The sequence below is a fragment of the Bombina bombina genome, chromosome 6 (assembly GCF_027579735.1).
Source record: "Bombina bombina isolate aBomBom1 chromosome 6, aBomBom1.pri, whole genome shotgun sequence".
NCBI classification, from domain to species: domain Eukaryota; kingdom Metazoa; phylum Chordata; class Amphibia; order Anura; family Bombinatoridae; genus Bombina; species Bombina bombina.
Genome location: NC_069504.1, coordinates 656,937,506 through 656,957,422, shown reverse-complemented (window position 1 = coordinate 656,957,422; position 19,917 = coordinate 656,937,506). Strand labels below are relative to the sequence as shown.

General features: G+C 38.6%; 1 protein-coding gene across 1 annotated transcript in view; it reads right to left on the bottom strand.

Annotated features, from left to right (window-relative positions):
* Positions 1-3,489: 3,489 nt before the first annotated feature.
* The window catches only part of LOC128663403 (microfibrillar-associated protein 1), a 46,467-nt gene continuing 30,039 nt past the window's right edge, over positions 3,490-19,917 (bottom strand). Inside the window, exons 5-9 of the mRNA XM_053717720.1 lie at positions 14,383-14,491; positions 12,383-12,543; positions 4,988-5,147; positions 4,817-4,906; positions 3,490-4,499 (exon numbers count right to left, since the gene is read on the bottom strand). Coding sequence (XP_053573695.1) covers positions 4,320-4,499; positions 4,817-4,906; positions 4,988-5,147; positions 12,383-12,543; positions 14,383-14,491 — 700 coding nt within the window. The 3' untranslated portion in view covers positions 3,490-4,319. The remainder of the gene's footprint in view (positions 4,500-4,816; positions 4,907-4,987; positions 5,148-12,382; positions 12,544-14,382; positions 14,492-19,917) is intronic.

The window sequence follows — 19,917 nt, the reverse complement described above, 5'->3', positions numbered from 1 at the left end:
TCCATTATTGTGCAGCAGACCCCTTTGCACATGCAAACGTTTTTTCTAAGTTCCCTTGCTTGTGACGTCACCTAGCGCCATGTCATCGCTGGAGAAAAAGTGCCTCCACTAGCTCCTGAGCACTTGCCGAACGTGGCCACAGTATTACCATCTAACATCTGCCTTTATATGGAACCTGAGCACCATTCGTGCTCCATTTCCATATGCAGGCAGATGCCTGCAGCTCAGGAAAAGCATATATATATATATATATATATATATATATATATATATATATATATATATATATATATATATATATATATATATATATATATATATTTGTCTTATATTGGGTCAAGGGGTTAAAAGCTAGACCTTTGTTTGATTTTTAATATAAGAAAACAAAACCTTTCCCTGCTGCTTGGTTCCTGCTGTTCATGACTTGTACTAAAATGACAAACAAGCAAGCAGAATAAAAGCCTCCTCTAAAAGAAGGAACTAAGTCACAGGGTACTTTGCTCAGCATACCCTGTTTACAAAGTACCTACCTTCTGCCTCATGCTATGGTCCTAGCCAGAGGCAGAAGACGTGTCTTCATATGGTAAGGGGGTGTCTGATCGTTCTCCCGATATATGAAGCTAGATCACCGATACAGACAGCGGCCCGAACAAAGGGATCGCTACGCTGCAATAAATATTTTGGTGGGAGGGATCTACAAAGGGGGATTATGAGAGGGGCCCTACAATAATATTGCTATAACAGAGGTGAGAAGCAGCTGCTACACTCCGCCAGTAATTAAGATGGGGGGGTCAAGGAGGTGGGTGGCCGAGGAGGGAATACTATTTTTTAAACTACTGACTGCCAGTACCTAAGATGGTGATGACCAGGGGGAGGGGAGAGAGCCGTTTGGGAAGGATCAGGGAGGGGTAATCTCTACACTACAGCTAAAATTAACCTTACAAGCCTGATTAACCCCTTTACTGCGAGTAATTTCAGAAGTGTGGCACGCAGTTGAAATTAGCGGCCTGCTAAATGCCAAAAACAATAGCAAAGCCATGCATGTCTACTGTTTCTGAACAAAGTGGACACCAGAAAAGATTTTACAAATGTTTGTATTATGACTGCAGTAGTTGTGTGTAAATTTCAGTGGAAAACCCAACCTTTGTTTAAAAAAAATGATTACATTTGGCGGCAAAACGGTGGCATGAAATATCAAACTGTGCCTAGATTAATACCTTAGGTTGTCTACTAAAAAATATCACTTTGATAGTAAATTTAAAAAAAAAAAAAACTATTTCAGTTTAAATGGATTGATAGCAAAAATGCTAAATATTCTCTGCTACTTAGGGCAAGTTTTTCTCCAAAATTCCCGATCCTTAAGGTGTTAAAAAGGACATGAAACCCAAATGTTTTGTTTCATGATTCATAAAGCATACATGCTCTATCTAAACCATGAAATTTTAAACACATTTACAATTTACTTATTGAATCAATTTGCTTCATTCTCTTCTAGGTATCCTTTGTAAAAGGAGCAGCATTGCATTACTGGGAGCTAAACACATTTGGCAAGCCAATGGCAAGAGGTTTAGGTGTATATATATATATATATATATATATATATATATATATATATATATATACAGCAACCAATCAACCGCAAGCTCTCAGCAGTGCATTATTTCTGCAACTGAGCCTACTTAGGTATGCTTTTCAACAAAGGATACAAAGCAGATTAGATACTAGATGTAAACTGGAACGTTTATAATTGTATGCTCTTTCTGAATAAAAGTTTAATTTTGACTTTACTGTAACTTTTAAGGTGTGTTTGTTTTGGGTTATTACATATAAATATTTTGCTTTGCCCTTATGAGTAGTTCCCATAAAGTATATATAAACGTATTGATGCAATTGTTCATAGATGCATTTCCTAATCTGTTCCAAGGACCATGCAATAAAATGAAAATTTAAACAACAAAGTTAAACTTACATTTTACTGTCATAATACTAATTTTTTTTTTTCTAAAGGCAAGATGATCTAAAGCTCTCGTCTGTCAAAATTATTGATGAAGTTTTGTCAGTACTGAGAGTTTACTCAAAGAATCTTAATAAAAGGGACATAAATGTTTTATTCATATTTCAAATAGAGAATACAATTTTAAAAACTTTCTGATTTACTTTTAGTATCTAATTTGCTTCATTCCTTTGATGTCTTGTTTACGAAGCAGCAATGCACTGCTGGGAGCTAGCTGAAAGCATTGGGTCAGCCTATAACATGGAGGCATATAGGTGCAGCCAGCAATCAGCAGCTCCTAATCCTACCTAGGTATTCTTTTCAACTAAGGATACCAAGAGGACAAAACAAATAGAAGTAAATTGGAAAGTTGTTTAAAATCGCATGCTTTACCTGAATTATGAAAGAAAAAAAATGGTTTCATGCCCTTTAAGACAAATGTGAGATTGAGAGTGGTTTATCTTGTGATGCAGAGCTCTGAACGTGAGGCACAATCTCCTACATTAAGATACTAGATTCTAAAAAAAACAAAAGTTTTATTCAGGACAGGAATTTTCTTTTTTAGAGGGGAAAATGAATTTTATGATAGGCTCTCTTCATTGCAAAAAAATTAAAAAAAAATTCTACTAAATAAAATCTGTTTGGAAAATCACCAGGATTTTAGGGGGTCTCCTTTTACAGATCCTATATTTTTCTTGTGGGTAACAAAGGGTGTATTTTTAAGTTGCAGGAAACAAGATATAAAACTGCATTCCCCTTTGCCCCACACTGACCACTCTCTCCCCACAGTAGATTTAGACACCATGAATCCAGTCTAACAAATGAAAGTACTCTGTGCCCACTGAGTTTTGCATGAGACCCAATTGTTGTTACACAGTTTAATTTACTGATGTCAACAAGCTCCACAAGTATTTACCAAAAGGTGGGTTATTTAAAGTGACTATACTTTAATATTGTATCCCCTTAAAAGGCACATGAAACCCCCAATAAATGTATTTCAGAATTCAGACAAAGCATGCAATTTTAAACAACGTTCCAATTTACTTCTATTGGAAAATGTTCCTCGTTTGCTTGGTATCTTTTGTTGAAAAGCAGGGAGTTAAGAAGCATACATGTGTCTGGGACACTATCTGGAAGCAGTTTTGCAAGAATGTACTCTTGCAAATGGATAACTAGTTAGCAGCAATATGTCCTGCCATGTAGTGCTCCAGAATCCTACCTAGGTATCCCTTAAACAAAGCAAATTTGAGAACAGAAGTAAATTGGAAACATTTTTTAAATTGTATGCTCTATAAATTACTAAATGTTTTTTTTGGGTTTTTATATTACTTGCTATTGGGAGTTGCTCCTTTAGGTTTTTTTTTTTTTTTTAAATAGATGCTTTTGCTAATTGAAATCACCTACGAATAATCACAAGAGCTTGCCCAATGAAATGGACCAAGTCCACAGAAAAAGCGGATCGCCCAATTATTTAAGCTGCAAAAATACACCAAAAGCAATTTCCAGTACATTTATTACTTTGCACAGGATATCAGGTTGTGCACATGCAAATGACAAGTGGTATCTCTAGAGGGTTTTTTTAACCTGTGGTTCCTGTGCCTTCTGCCACCACAGTAAAGAATTCTAGTTCCTAGATGCATTTCCCATAATTCACTTGTACCAGTAGCCTACCTACCCTACTCTCTCAAATATATATTTTTTTGTGAGTCCAACATAGGAGACAAACTATTTGAACATTTATAGAAGATGGTAGAATTTTGCCTTTTAAGAGATTTGGGTTACCTGTGACCATTTAGATGCAACAAGTGAAATAATTTATATTATGTCCATTATAATATTTACATCAAACAAGTAAATGCAAGTTATTTGTTTTATTACATCCATATACTGGAACCTTTTCTAAGGTCATCTTCAACAAAATTCTCATCAGTTTAAATGATAAAATCTACAGTCTGGTACAAACGTTTTCCTGGCACCCTTCATTATATAGAAAACAAGGAATGCCAAAAGGTTAAAGTTTTTAAATCAAAAGCTAAATTTGCAAGAAGGGCGTGGTGTGTCTGATGTAGCCTTTTGTGAGAAATAAGAAATCTAGATTTCATTTTTAAATAAAATGTCTCTTACAAAACATATGTACAAGTCCATACACACTGACTAGCCACTGCTCAATGACTCAGATGGAGTCCAATATAATTCTTCCAGTCTCTTGGCCAGTATGCACCATGGTCCATGACAATATTTATACAAAAATTAGAACTTTCTTTCACCACTAACTGCTCATCTGTCTCCACACGTAAAGGGGAAAAAAAAATCCAAATGTTTGCAATTAGGTCTTCCTTTTTTTCACAGATGGCCTTTCGAATACATCCCTTACACCTGCTGCTTTCTGTTTGAAGAATTTGGTGTTTTGGGCACTCTCCTGTCCCCAGGCAGAGTCAAAAGATGTTGTATCTTGATCAACCAAATGAGTGTACTTTGTTCGACCAGAGCGACCAAAGTTTTTGACCTAGAAGAGAAAAAAAATAAAATCCAGAATTAAAAATAAAATTATATATATCTATATCTATCATGAGGAGCAACTAGAGGTCAAACTAATAACCTATATACTAATATATATATATATATATATATATATATATATATATATATATATATATATATATATATATATATATATCTATTAATTCATATACTTATACTATAACTATTAATTCATTAGCAACCAATAAAAAATACTTTCCAATACATAATTCAATATGGATTAATTTACCCTAGTAAAATAAAAAAACAATTATAAAAGTTTCAAAGAAAGTAAATCTGTACCTGCATGACTTTGGGCAAGATGGTCTTATTAAAGTGGTCTTCCAATGTGGGTGCACTGAAATCCCTTTTATAGACGTCTTCCTCATCATCCTGGGGGAGGAATAAATGAAAAATTATTCAAGAACAGACTTATCGGCACCAGAATGGCATGTATGGGTCAATTTGGCTTACCATGAAAAATGCACCTCTGTGATAGTATTTTTGCAGAAATTTGTATTTTCCTTTCAAAGCCTTGTTTGTAATAACTTTTCCATTTGCACGAAGCTCAGCACGGCGTTCTTCATCAGTCATGTTCCTCATACGATCAATCTCTGCCTTTTCCCTCTCCAATCTGAAATTTAAAGTCAAAATTAATTTTCTGCTTTACAGTATTGTGAATATTATAGTTCTAGCTTCTTTTTTTATTTTTTATATGGTGGTAAAAGCAGCCAATAAGATATAGAATATCTGAAGAGAGGATTTACAAGAATCGAGAGTTAATCAGAAGTGATGGAATGAACAAAGGGTAAAAAAGGAAAGCAGTTCAGTAGCAAATATCTGTTACCCATAGACATATATGCAGGAGATTCATTTAAAAAGCAGCAGGGTTAAAAAGAAGATTAACAAGAGCAAAGGGTTTTACCAACACAGCCAACTCAAATAGAGCGTACAATTTAAAGAAAACAAAAAAAAAAACTTCCAACTTATTTTGATTATAAAACTCCCTTTGGCCTCTTGATATCCTTTGTTGAAGAGCATATGTAAGAAGGTTCAGAGGCGTGAATGCGTGTGTACTATATAGCAGTAGTTTTGCAACAATGCTTTTAACAACTTTATTCACTTTCAAGCACTATTGTAAAACTGATGCCATATTGTACTACACACAGGTGCAAGCTCAGAGCCTACCTAGGTAAACACAACAAACAATACGGAGACCAAAGTAAATTGGAACTTTTTTCATTGTAAACTAAAACAGAATATTAAAGTTTTTTTTATCTTTGTGTCACTTTAATAAAAACGTTTAAAAAGTATTTTACGTGTGCAGACAAATCTATAAAGTGTATGTTATGAAACCGTAAAATGCTTTGTTAATCAATTTCTAAACAAAGTATAAAAAGAAATCTGACTCTACAACTACAGCAAAATGTACACTCTTATAGAAAAGATAATTAAAGATAAAAAGAAAAAAATTTGAAGAAGCATGAGACGGAAACGTTAAGATCTCTGGTTCAGTTCACTTCTTACTAACAGCCTCCTGAGCTACTAGCCTAGAGTCTTGCAAACTGTGAAAAATGAGAGCCAGTGGCTGCAAAAGGTTTTTCTAATGCCGATGACAATCTGGGTACTTTTGTAGGGTGGCCCCTGGCTCACTCCCTTTGGAAATTAAATGTTTGTTATTTGCAAGATGCCAAGCAAAAATAACGGGGTTCTAATAGTTAAAACAATAAACAGATCAAGTGATTTAGAACAGTATGATTAAAGAGGCAAACACTATATATGTTTTTTGAAGTCCTAGGATTATGTCACTTTTAGGCATTTAAAGTATTTTCTGGCTAAAAAACAAAATTTATGCTTACCTGATAAATTCCTTTCTCCTGTAGTGTGGTCAGTCCACGGGTCATCATTACTTCTGGGATATTAACTCCTCCCCAACAGGAAGTGCAAGAGGATTCACCCAGCAGAGCTGCTATATAGCTCCTCCCCTCTACGTCACACCCAGTCATTCGACCAAGAACCAACGAGAAAGGAGAAGCCAAAGGGTGCAGTGGTGACTGGAGTATAATTTTTAAAAATTTTTATAGACCTGCCATAAAAAACAGGGCGGGCCGTGGACTGACCACACTCCAGGAGAAAGGAATTTATCAGGTAAGCATAAATTTTGTTTTCTCCTGTTAAGTGTGGTCAGTCCACGGGTCATCATTACTTCTGGGATACCAATAACAAAGCTAAAGTACACGGATGACGGGAGGGACAGGCAGGCTCTTTATACGGAAGGAACCACTGCCTGAAGAACCTTTCTCCCAAAAACAGCCTCCGAAGAAGCAAAAGTGTCAAATTTGTAAAATTTGGAAAAAGTATGAAGAGAAGACCAAGTTGCAGCCTTGCAAATCTGTTCAACAGAAGCCTCATTCTTAAAGGCCCAAGTGGAAGCCACAGCTCTAGTAGAATGAGCTGTAATTCTTTCAGGAGGCTGCTGTCCAGCAGTCTCATAGGCTAACCGTATTATGCTACGAAGCCAAAAAGAGAGAGAGGTAGCCGAAGCTTTTTGACCTCTCCTCTGACCAGAATAAACGACAAACAGGGAAGACGTATGTCGAAAATCCTTAGTTGCCTGTAGATAAAATTTCAGGGCACGGACTACATCTAGGTTGTGTAGCAGACGTTCCTTCTTCGAAGAAGGATTAGGACACAAAGATGGAACCACAATCTCTTGATTGATATTCCTGTTAGTGACCACCTTAGGTAGGAACCCAGGTTTAGTACGCAGAACTACCTTGTCTGAATGAAAAATCAGATAAGGAGAATCACAATGTAAGGCAGATAACTCAGAGACTCTTCGAGCCGAGGAAATCGCCATTAAAAACAGAACTTTCCAAGATAACAGCTTGATATCAATGGAATGAAGGGGTTCAAACGGAACACCCTGTAAAACATTAAGAACTAAGTTCAAACTCCATGGTGGAGCAACAGTTTTAAACACAGGCTTGATCCTAGCTAAAGCCTGACAAAAAGCTTGAACGTCCGGAACTTCTGACAGACGTTTGTGTAAAAGAATGGACAGAGCTGAAATCTGTCCCTTTAAGGAACTAGCGGATAAACCCTTTTCTAAACCTTCTTGTAGAAAAGACAATATCCTCGGAATCCTAACCTTACTCCATGAGTAACTCTTGGATTCGCACCAATATAGGTATTTGCGCCATATCTTATGGTAAATCTTTCTGGTAACAGGCTTCCTAGCCTGTATTAAGGTATCAATAACTGACTCAGAAAAACCACGTTTTGATAAAATCAAGCGTTCAATTTCCAAGCAGTCAGCTTCAGAGAAATTAGATTTTGATGTTTGAAGGGACCCTGGATCAGAAGGTCCTGTTTCAGAGGTAGAGACCAAGGTGGACAGGATGACATGTCTACTAGATCTGCATACCAAGTCCTGCGTGGCCATGCAGGCGCTATTAGAATCACTGATGCTCTCTCCTGTTTGATTCTGGCAATCAATCGAGGAAGCATCGGGAAGGGTGGAAACACATAAGCCATCCTGAAGGTCCAAGGTGCTGTCAAAGCATCTATCAGAACCGCTCCCGGATCCCTGGATCTGGACCCGTAACGAGGAAGCTTGGCGTTCTGTCGAGACGCCATGAGATCTATCTCTGGTTTGCCCCAACGTCGAAGTATTTGGGCAAAGACCTCCGGATGAAGTTCCCACTCCCCCGGATGAAAAGTCTGACGACTTAGGAAATCCGCCTCCCAGTTCTCCACTCCCGGGATGTGGATTGCTGACAGGTGGCAAGAGTGAGACTCTGCCCAGCGAATTATCTTTGATACTTCCATCATTGCTAGGGAGCTTCTTGTCCCTCCCTGATGGTTGATGTAAGCTACAGTCGTGATGTTGTCCGACTGAAACCTGATGAACCCCCGAGTTGTTAACTGGGGCCAAGCCAGAAGGGCATTGAGAACTGCTCTCAATTCCAGAATGTTTATTGGTAGGAGACTCTCCTCCTGATTCCATTGTCCCTGAGCCTTCAGAGAATTCCAGACAGCGCCCCAACCTACTAGGCTGGCGTCTGTTGTTACAATTGTCCAGTCCGGCCTGCTGAATGGCATCCCCCTGGACAGATGTGGCCGAGAAAGCCACCATAGAAGAGAATTTCTGGTCTCTTGATCCAGATTCAGAGTAGGGGACAAGTCTGAGTAATCCCCATTCCACTGACTTAGCATGCACAATTGCAGCGGTCTGAGATGTAGGCGTGCAAAGGGTACTATGTCCATTGCCGCTACCATTAAGCCGATCACCTCCATGCATTGAGCTACTGACGAGTGTTGAATGGAATGAAGGACACGGCATGCATTTTGAAGCTTTGTTAACCTGTCTTCTGTCAGGTAAATCTTCATTTCTACAGAATCTATAAGAGTCCCCAAGAAGGGAACTCTTGTGAGTGGAAAGAGAGAACTCTTCTTTTCGTTCACCTTCCATCCATGCGACCTTAGAAATGCCAGTACTAACTCTGTATGAGACTTGGCAGTTTGGAAGCTTGAAGCTTGTATCAGAATGTCGTCTAGGTACGGAGCTACCGAAATTCCTCGCGGTCTTAGTACCGCCAGAAGAGCACCCAGAACCTTCGTGAAGATTCTTGGAGCCGTAGCCAATCCGAATGGAAGAGCTACAAACTGGTAATGCCTGTCTAGGAAGGCAAACCTTAGATACCGGTAATGATCTTTGTGAATCGGTATGTGAAGGTAAGCATCCTTTAAATCCACTGTGGTCATGTACTGACCCTTTTGGATCATGGGTAAGATTGTCCGAATAGTTTCCATTTTGAACGATGGAACTCTTAGGAATTTGTTTAGGATTTTTAAATCCAGGATTGGCATGAAAGTTCCCTCTTTTTTGGGAACCACAAACAGATTTGAGTAAAACCCTTGTCCTTGTTCCGACCGCGGAACCGGATGGATCACTCCCATTAGTAAAAGATCTTGTACACAGCGTAGAAACGCCTCTTTCTTTATTTGGTTTGTTGACAACCTTGACAGATGAAATCTCCCTTTTGGGGGAGAGGATTTGAAGTCCAGAAGGTATCCCTGAGATATGATCTCTAACGCCCAGGGATCCTGGACATCTCTTGCCCAAGCCTGGGCGAAGAGAGAAAGTCTGCCCCCCACTAGATCCGTTCCCGGATCGGGGGCCCTCAATTCATGCTGTCTTAGGGGCAGCAGCAGGTTTCCTGGCCTGCTTGCCCTTGTTCCAGGACTGGTTAGGTCTCCAGCCTTGTCTGTAGCGAGCAACAGCTCCTTCCTGTTTTGGTGCAGAGGAGGTTGATGCTGCTCCTGCTTTGAAATTCCGAAAGGAACGAAAATTAGACTGTCTAGCCTTAGGTTTGGCTTTGTCTTGAGGCAGGGCATGGCCCTTACCTCCTGTAATGTCAGCGATAATTTCTTTCAACCCGGGCCCGAATAAGGTCTGCCCTTTGAAAGGTATGTTAAGTAATTTAGATTTAGAAGTAACGTCAGCTGACCAGGATTTTAGCCACAGTGCTCTGCGTGCCTGAATGGCGAATCCGGAATTCTTGGCCGTAAGTTTAGTTAAATGTACTACGGCATCCGAAATAAATGAATTAGCTAGCTTAAGTGTCTTAAGCTTGTTTGAAATCTCATCTATAGTTATTGAGTCAAGAGTCTCTTCCAGGGACTCGGACCAAAAAGCGGCCGCGGCCGTGACAGACGCAATACATGCAAGGGGTTGCAATATAAAACCTTGTTGAACAAACATTTTCTTAAGGTAACCCTCTAATTTTTTATCCATTGGATCTGAAAAGGCACAGCTATCCTCCACCGGGATAGTGGTACGTTTAGCCAGAGTAGAAACCGCTCCCTCCACCTTAGGGACCGTCTGCCATAAGTCCCGTGTGGTGGCGTCTATTGGAAACATTTTTCTAAACACAGGAGGGGGGAAAAGGATACACCGGCCCTATCCCACTCCTTAGCAATTATCTCTGTAAGCCTCTTAGGTATAGGAAATACGTCAGTACTCGCCGGTACCGCATAGTATCTATCCAGCCTACATAATTTCTCTGGGATTGCAACGGTGTTACAATCATTTAGAGCTGCTAAAACCTCCCCTAACAGTACACGGAGGTTTTCGAGTTTAAACTTAAAATTAGAAATGTCTGAATCCATTCTATTGGGATCAGAACCGTCACCTGCTGATTGAAGCTCTCCGTCCTCATGTTCAGCATACTGTGACGCAGTATCAGACATGGCCCTATTATCAACAGCGCACTCTGTTCTCACCCCAGAGTGATCACGCTTACCTCTTAGTTCTGGTAATTTAGCCAAAACTTCAGTCATAACATTAGCCATATCCTGTAATGTGATTTGTAATGGCCGCCCTGATGTACTCGGCGCTACAATATCACGCACCTCCCGAGCGGGAGATGCAGGTACTGACACGTGAGGCGAGTTAGTCGGCATAACTCTCCCCTCGTTGTTTGGTGAAATATGTTCAATTTGTACAGTGACTTTTATTTAAAGTAGCATCAATGCAATTAGTACATAAATTTCTATTGGGCTCCACTTTGGCTTTAGCACATATAGCACAGAGATATTCCTCTGAGTCAGACATGTTTAGCACACTAGCAATTAAACTAGCAACTTGGAAATACTTTTCAAAGTAATTTACAATAATATGAAAACGTACTGTGCCTTTAAGAAGCACAGAAAAAGGTTATGACAGTTGAGAACAAACTATAACATCAATCTTTTACGGTAAATAAACAATTTTAGCAAAGGATTGCCCCCATTAGCAATGGATAACTAACCCTGATAGCAGAAAAAAATGTACAGAAATAAACGTTTTTTATCACAGTCAGCTACAACCTCACAGCTCTGCTGTGAGTGATTACCTCCCTCAAAATAAGTTTTGAAGACCCCTGAGCTCTGTAGAGACGAACCGGATCATGCAGGGAAGACAAGAGACTTCTGACTGAATTTTTTGATGCGTAGCAAAAGCGCCAAAATAAGCCCCTCCCCCTCACACACAACAGTGAGGGAGATCAGTAAACTGTCTTAAATTAAATAAAACGACTGCCAAGTGGAAAAAAACAGTGCCCAAAACATTTTTTCACCCAGTACCTCAGAAAATTGAACGATTTAACATGCCAGCAAAAACGTTTAACATCAAATAAATGAAATGACATTAGAAAGCCTGTTACTAGTCACTGCAAATTAGGCTAAAGTCTTATGCATACAGTATTATCCCAGTGAAGTGCCATTCCCCAGAATACTGAAGTGTAAAATATACATACATGACAGCCTGATACCAGTTGCTACTACTGCATTTAAGGCTGTTAGATTAAATTAAATCGGTATGGCAGAATTTTCTCAGTCAAATTCCATTGTCAGAAAATAATATGCTGCTACATACCTCTTTGCAGATTAACCTGCCCGCTGTCCCCTGATCTGAAGTTTACAGCAATGGCCGAGAACAGCAATATGATCTTAACTACGCCGGCTAAAATCATATAAAAACCTCAGGTAGATTCTTCTTCAAACTCTACCAGAGAAGGAACAACACACTCCGGTGCTGTTATAAAATAACAAACTTTTGATTGAAGGTATAAAACTAAGTATAATCACCACAGTCCTCTCACACATCCTATCTATTAGTTGGGTGCAAGAGAATGACTGGGTGTGACGTAGAGGGGAGGAGCTATATAGCAGCTCTGCTGGGTGAATCCTCTTGCACTTCCTGTTGGGGAGGAGTTAATATCCCAGAAGTAATGATGACCCGTGGTCTGACCACACTTAACAGGAGAAATGATCCAAGTTAAATAGCTTTGCATTTAATACAGAAATGTCAAAACAAGAACTCACGTTTCTCTTTCTTCACGATCACGCTTAATGCGTTTTAATTCTCTCACTTTCCACGCCTCATATTCTTCCTCATCGTTCTCATCATCTGTGTTTAGGGCATCCAGTGCTGCCAGAGATCGCTTATTCTCTTCAATCTCTTTCTTTGTTTCTTCTTCTACAATCTACAAAAGCAAGGAGAAAAAATGAAGCAACAAAATATTAAAGGGACACTCAAGTCAATATTAAACTTCATGATTCAGATAGAGCTTGCAATTTTAAACAACTTTCCAATTTACTTCCATTAACAAAATGTGCACAGTCTGTTTATATTTACACTTTTTGAGTCACCAACTCCTACTGAGCATGTGCAGGAATTCAAAGCATATACGTATATGCATTTGTGATTGACTGATGGCTGTCACGTGATACAGGGGGAGTGGAAATAGACATCATTTTTGCAATTTATTTAACAAAAATCTACTACTCATTTGAAGTGCAGACTAAGTGCTATTGCATTGTCGTCTTATCATGCATTTGTTAATTATGCAAATCTACAATGTTGACTGGTCCTTTAAAAGGACAAAAGAAAACTAATTTTTTAATCAGGATTTGGATAGAACATGTCATTTTTAAAAAACTTAACAATTTACTTCTATTATCAAATTTGCTTCATTCTCTTGTTATCCTTTGCTGAAGGAACAGCATTGCACTACTGGCGGCTAGATGAACACATCTAGTTAGAGGGACTTAAAACCCCAAAATATTCTCTTTAATGATTCAGATTAAATATACAATTTTAAACAACTTACTTGTATTATCAACAGGTCTGTTTTCTTTTTTTTTTTTTAAATAGCAAAAGTCCAGCACACACTGTAGAAGTATTGGGTGCAAGCTATAACAGGGCACTGCACAACCCTGTATCAATATCCAAGAGTTAAAGAGAATAGCAGCACTCCAAAAAGTAATAGTTACCAATCTTTATTTATAGCCAAAAGCACAAAAGAAGCAGCAACGTTTCGGACTACATGTCCTTCATCATGCTATACATCACTTCCACTTCCTCCTTATATACCCTCAAGGACACACCCACCAAAAAACAATTAACTCCTTACACACCACAGCCTATTTCTCAATGGCATATGTAGATATCCTAACATTATTTTTCTTAAAATGACTATAAAGATTAATAACTTATTCTCCTGTATACAAAAAAAGAGGAGTGAAGCATTAAACAGTCATTTGGAGACAACAATATATATCAAGGAAAAATATAGATCTTTTTTCAGAAATTGGAGAAACCTCTATTTGTGTACAACACTATCAATTCAGTAAAATGAACAATACATCTCAAATTTCAAACATGATTTTTCTACAAAAAGACACAGATCATAACCCCTATTCATACCTATTGGTGTTAATGAATTTAAAGTGAAGATCCAAAATGCCTCTCTCTGTTTAAGATACTGCTCTCTATCACCCCCTCGTCTGTTTTCTTTTTATCCTTTGTTAAAAGCTCAGGAGTGTGCACGTGTCTGCTGCACTATATGGCAGCAGTTTTGCAACAATGTTATACAATAGCAAGAGCACTAGATGGCAGCACTGTTTCCTGTCGTAGTGCTGCAGACATGTGCAGGCTACCTATCTAGATATCCCTTCAACAAAGAATAGCAAGAGAATGAATCAATTTTGATAATAGAAGTAAATTTTGAACTTTTTAAAACTGTATTTTTTATTTGAATAATGAACAGTTTTGGGTTTCATGTCCCTTTAACAAATCACAAAAAAACCAAAATGTGAGCAGGCACCAATCAGCAAGTAGCTACAACTAGTGTAGGATATCTGCGTATTCTTTTTCAACAAGGGATACCAATAGAAAAAAAGCACATTTGAAAATAGAAGTAAATTTAAAAGTGTCTTAAAATTGCACGCTCTATCTGAATCATACAAGTTACATTTTCACTTTACTATCCCTTTAACCTGAAGCAGAGCTAAAGGAACATGTTGTTCAAACAAGACCTTACCTTTAAGGTGTATTTCCGTCTCTCCTCTGCCATACGTTTTGCTTCTAACTCAAGTTCCCTCTGTTTAAGCGCTTCTACTTCTCTCTCTTGCACAGTTACTCGGTCTTTTCTGCAATAAGAAATTGTAGTTGAAATAGCAACTTAAAAAAAAAAATAAACCAAAAGAAAAAATAAATAATATATATATATTTTTTTTTTAAATCAATCTGTTTTCTGAGGAACGTGTCCAGCAAAAACATGTAAAAAAAAAAAAAAATAATACAAGATTATATACACATATAGGGCTCAACATTTCCAATCCTAAGATACTAGCCAGTCCAAAATGTTGCTCGCCACTTGATCCCACCCACTACTCCATCCCCTCTTTGCACATATGTTTAGCTATTGCAATACCTTATTATTATGCTATACCATAAATTAGAATGCTACATACAGTAGTACATTAATAAAAATAAGTGCATAGCAGTTTGCAACATAAACTAGGGGTTCTGGGGAAGACAACAACTGGATAGAAAAAAGTTGTTGTTGAACAGAGAGTTAGGGAAGAGAGTGCTGACAGTCATGAACGCTCATAGCAGACCTGGAGATTTTTTTTTTTATAAAATGATTATCTCTTCCTTCGCTTAAAAGGGACATTCCAGTCAAAATATAAATGGACATAGATTTATTGCATCTTTGAATAGAAACATATTTGCAATATACATGTATTAGCAAAAATGCTTCTATTAAGAGTTATCACTGTTTTAGTGTTAACATTTTTCTCTGCACGTGCATGTGAAGCATAGCTCGATATTTTCACTGCACACACATTTTAAATAATGCAGCTGCTTAGATCATCAGTGGGGCTTGTATCATGTCAGCAATTGACAAATTGAGTCATTACCAGATGATACAAGCACCTTAGGCTCTCCGAACAAGTGTTGTGATTAAAATGCTGGTGCACGGTGCATACTTAAATACACTTTTGAAACAGCTATAGCTTTTATTAGAAGCCTTTTTGCTAATGCATGTATATTACAAAAATGCTTCTATTCAATACCAAAATGCATCCATGTGGTTTTCTACTTTGGCTGGAATATCCATTTAACTCTCTCCCCTCTCCTTTCTCTCTCAGGCCATACCTTCTCTTTAAACTTTCTTTCCCCTCTCTCTTCACTCTTTCTTTTTTTCTCCACTCTCTCTTAACTCTTAATATTCTTTTCCACTTTCCTCTCCAATTTATCTCTCTTTCCTTTCATTTAACCGCTCAGAAGTACATGTAGCACTAATGGGGTCCTCACAGCTCTAGGGGAATAACACATAGCCTTGCCTTTTTTTAGATATATAATATCCCTTTAGATAATATTTTTAGCCCATAGTCCAAAATGTGTGTTTGTCAGTGCTGCAATAGTATACATTATGCAAATACAATAACTAACTTACAACACGTTACACTTCGGACAGTAAGTGAATTCTGATTTAACATTCACTCACTAACTTTCACTCGCCAAAAAAGAAAGAAAAAGGAAGCTCCCTGAGTTGTATGGAAGTTTATCAAAATGTATCTGATGATTCCCACTTTCTTGTTAGTGTTCTGGTCAGTGTTTTGCAGTAGTCCAATCTCAGACTGCAAGATTAGCTTTTCTCTCTTACACTAGTTATATTAGTACTACTACAAAATACACATGTTAAAAAAAAAAAAAAAAAAAAAGGTATATATTGGTCTTTAAAGGGACACTGAACCTAAATTTTTTCGTTAGTGATTCAGATAGAGCATGCAATTTTAAGCGACTTTCTAATTTACTCCTATTATCAATTTTTCTCCGTTCTCTTGCTATCTTTATTTGAAAAAGAAGGCATCTAAGCTTTTTTTTTTTGGTTCAATTTATGGACAGCACTTTTTTTATTGGTGGGTGAATTTATCCACCAATCAGCAAGAACAACCCAGGTTGTTAACCAAAAATGGGCCGGCATCTAAACTTACATTCTTGCATTTCAAATAAAGATACCAAGAGAATGAAGAAAATTTCATAATTGGAGTAAATTAGAAAGTTGCTTAAAATTTCATGCTCTATCTGAATCACAAAAGAAAAAATTTGGGTTCAGTGTCCCTTTAATTAAATCCCCAGAATGCACTCAAGCCTCTCTGGGGCAGTGGAAACAGTTAAGAGTCAGTAAACACTGTAATTACAAGGCATTTCTGTTGTGTTGCTATAGAATAATATCTCAGTTAAGTCACATTTATTAACCTTTTAACGCCGTTATGCTGTTCTATTCCGTCATAATTACACTGGGCTTTATAGCCGTTACGACGGAATAGAACATCATTACGGTTTGTAGCTCCTGTGCCCCCTCCGTTATTTTTTTCTTTCTGGATCCGGTTGGGAAATATGCCTAGCACCTCAGGCACTCCCCCAGAATCAATTCAGCATAGAGGGGGTGTATTGATTGTCCCCTATAACACTGTATCAGCCAATGAGTGGAATCATTGGCTGTTACAAGTGTATCCGCTTCCTCTCTTCCCTCAGTGCGATCTGAGAGAGAGGAAGACAGTTTAGCGTTGGTGTGTGCTGTAGAAAGCTAGAGAGGGAGAAAAAAACATAGATACAAACAAAATATATATATTTTTGCTGCTGATCACAGAGCTGCTACTGTGATCAGCCTAATATAACATGGTTAGCCTGTTAGGGCTTTGATCAGTGTTGATCAAAAGCATTGGGGGTTTATTTGTGGGTGTTACAAATATATATATATATATATATATATATATATATATATATATATATATATATATATATATATATATATATATATATATATATATATATATTTATATTTATTGCTGCTGATCACTGAGCTGCTACTGTGATCAGCCTGTAAGGGCTTTGATCAGTGCCCAAAAGTTTATTTGTGGGGATCTTTAGTTATTGTTAACCCCTTCCCTGCTGTTCCCAATCACTACCCTTCCCAGTGCTTAGGGTGGGTGGTAATTGGGAGGTGGTATTTGGGTTGGTTTAATGGAATTTTGGGGAAGGTGAAGTGGGAATTGGTGGTGGTGAAGTGGTTATTTGTATTGAAAAAAATCCCTTATGGCACGCTATTCAGCAGAAGAGGCTTATGCCATTCTTGCCGAATATTCAGGGAGTAAAACCCTCTCTGCTCTGTCTGACAGCGCAACCCTTACGGCATCAGATATAGAGCCCCTGAGTGATACATCTAATGCTGGTGCTCCCTGCCCGCCACCTAAAAGGAGGCGTCACACAAATGAACAAAATTGGCTACCCCCAAATTTTACTGCCCCAGAAATGCCAGAATTTACTAAGATTCCTGGCATCACAACTGATGTTCCAGTATGTGAGCCAATAAACTCTATGTCCCTGATTCTGACAGATACCATGTTTGAGCATATAGTTGCTCAAACAAATTTATATGCCAGCCAGTATCCGTCAAAAAATCCCCAATCTCTGTATGTCAGAAAAAAACACAATTTATGCTTACCTGATAAATTTATTTCTCTTGTGGTGTATCCAGTCCACGGATCATCCATTACTTGTGGGATATTCTCATTCCCAACAGGAAGTTGCAAGAGGACACCCAAGGCAGAGCTGTAATATAGCTCCTCCCCTAACTGTCATAGCCAGTCATTTGACCGAAAACAAGCCGAGAAAGGAGGAGCCATAGGGTGCAGTGGTTACTGTAGTTTAAATTTAAAAATTACCTGCCTTAAAATGACAGGGCGGGCCGTGGACTGGATACACCACAAGAGAAATAAATTTATCAGGTAAGCATAAATTGTGTTTTCTTTTGTAAAGTGTATCCAGTGCACGGATCATCCATTACTTGTGGGATACCAATACCAAAGCTAAAGTACACGGATGAAGGGAGGGACAAGGCAGGAACTTAAATGGAAGGAACCACTGCCCGTAAAACCTCTCTCCCAAATATAGACTCCGAAGAAGCAAAAGTATCAAATTTGTAAAATTTTGAAAAAATATGAAGCGAAGACCAAGTCGTCGACTTGCAAATCTGATCAAAAGAAGCCTCATTTTTAAAGGCCCAAGTGGAAGCCACAGCTCTAGTGGAATGAGCTGTAATCCTTTCAGGAGGCTGCTGTCCAGCAGTCTCATAGGCTAAGCGGATTAAGCTTCTTAGTCAAAAAGAAAAAGAGGTTGCCGAAGCCTTTTGACCTCTCCTCTGTCCAGAGTAGACAACAAACAAAGCAGATGTTTGACAAAAATCTTTAGTAGCTTGTAAGTAAAACTTTAAAGCACGGACCACGTCCAGATTGTGTAACACAAGAATGGAACCACAATCTCTTGATTGATATTCTTGTTAGATACCACCTTAGGTAAGAACCCAGGTTTGGTATGCAGGACTACCTTATGCGTATGAAAAATCAGATAAGGAGAATCACATTGTAAGGCAGATAGCTCAGAGACTCTACGAGCCGAGGAAATAGCTACCAAAAAAGAACTTTCCAAGATAAAAGCTTGATATCAATGGAATTAAGAGGTTCAAACGGAACTCCTTGAAGAACCTTAAGTTTAAGCTCCATGGTGGAGCAACAGGTTTAAACACAGGCTTGATTCTAACTAAAGCCTGACAAAATGCCTGAACGTCTGGAACATCTGCCAGACGCTTAACTAGCTGACAATCCTTTTTCCAAACCTTCTTGGAGAAAAGATAATATCCTAGCAATCCTGACCTTACTCCATGAGTAACCCTTGGATTCACACCAATAAAGATATCTACGCCATACCTTATGGTAAATTTTCCTGGTGACAGGCTTTCGTGCCTGTCTTAAGGTATCAATAACTGACTCGGAGAAGCCACGCTTTGATAAAATCAAGCGTTCAATCTCCAGGCAGTCAGCCTCAGAGAAATTAGATTTGGATGGTTGAAAGGACCCTGAAGTAGAAGGTCCTGTTTCAGAGGCAGAGACCATGGTGGAAAGGATGACATGTCCACTAGATCAGCATACCAGGTCCTGCGTGGCCACGCAGGTGCTATCAGAATCACCGATGCTCTCTCCTGCTTGATCTTGGCAATCAGTCGAGGGAGCAGAGGAAACGGTGGAAACACATAAGAAAGGTTGAAAGACCAGGGCGCTGCTAGAGCATCTATCAGTGTCGCCTTGGGATCCCTGGACCTGGATCCGTAACACGGAAGCTTGGCGTTCTGGCGAGACGCCATGAGATCCAGTTCTGGTTTGCCCCAACAATGAATCAGTAGTCATATATTGACCCTCCTGGATCAGTGGTAGGATGGTACGAATAGTTTCCATCTTGAACGACAGAACTTTGAGGAATTTGTTTAAGATCTTTAGATCCAAAATTGGTCTGAAGGTTCCCTCTTTTTGGGATCCACAAACAGATTTGAGTAAAAACCCTGTCCTTGATTCTCCTTTGGAACTGGATGGATCACTCCCATAACTAGGAGGTCTCGTACACAGTGTAAGAATGCCTCTCTCTTTATCTGGTGTGCAGATAATTGTGAAAGGTGAAATTTCCCTTTTGGGGGGGAAGCTTTGAGGTCCAGAAGATATCCCTGGGATAT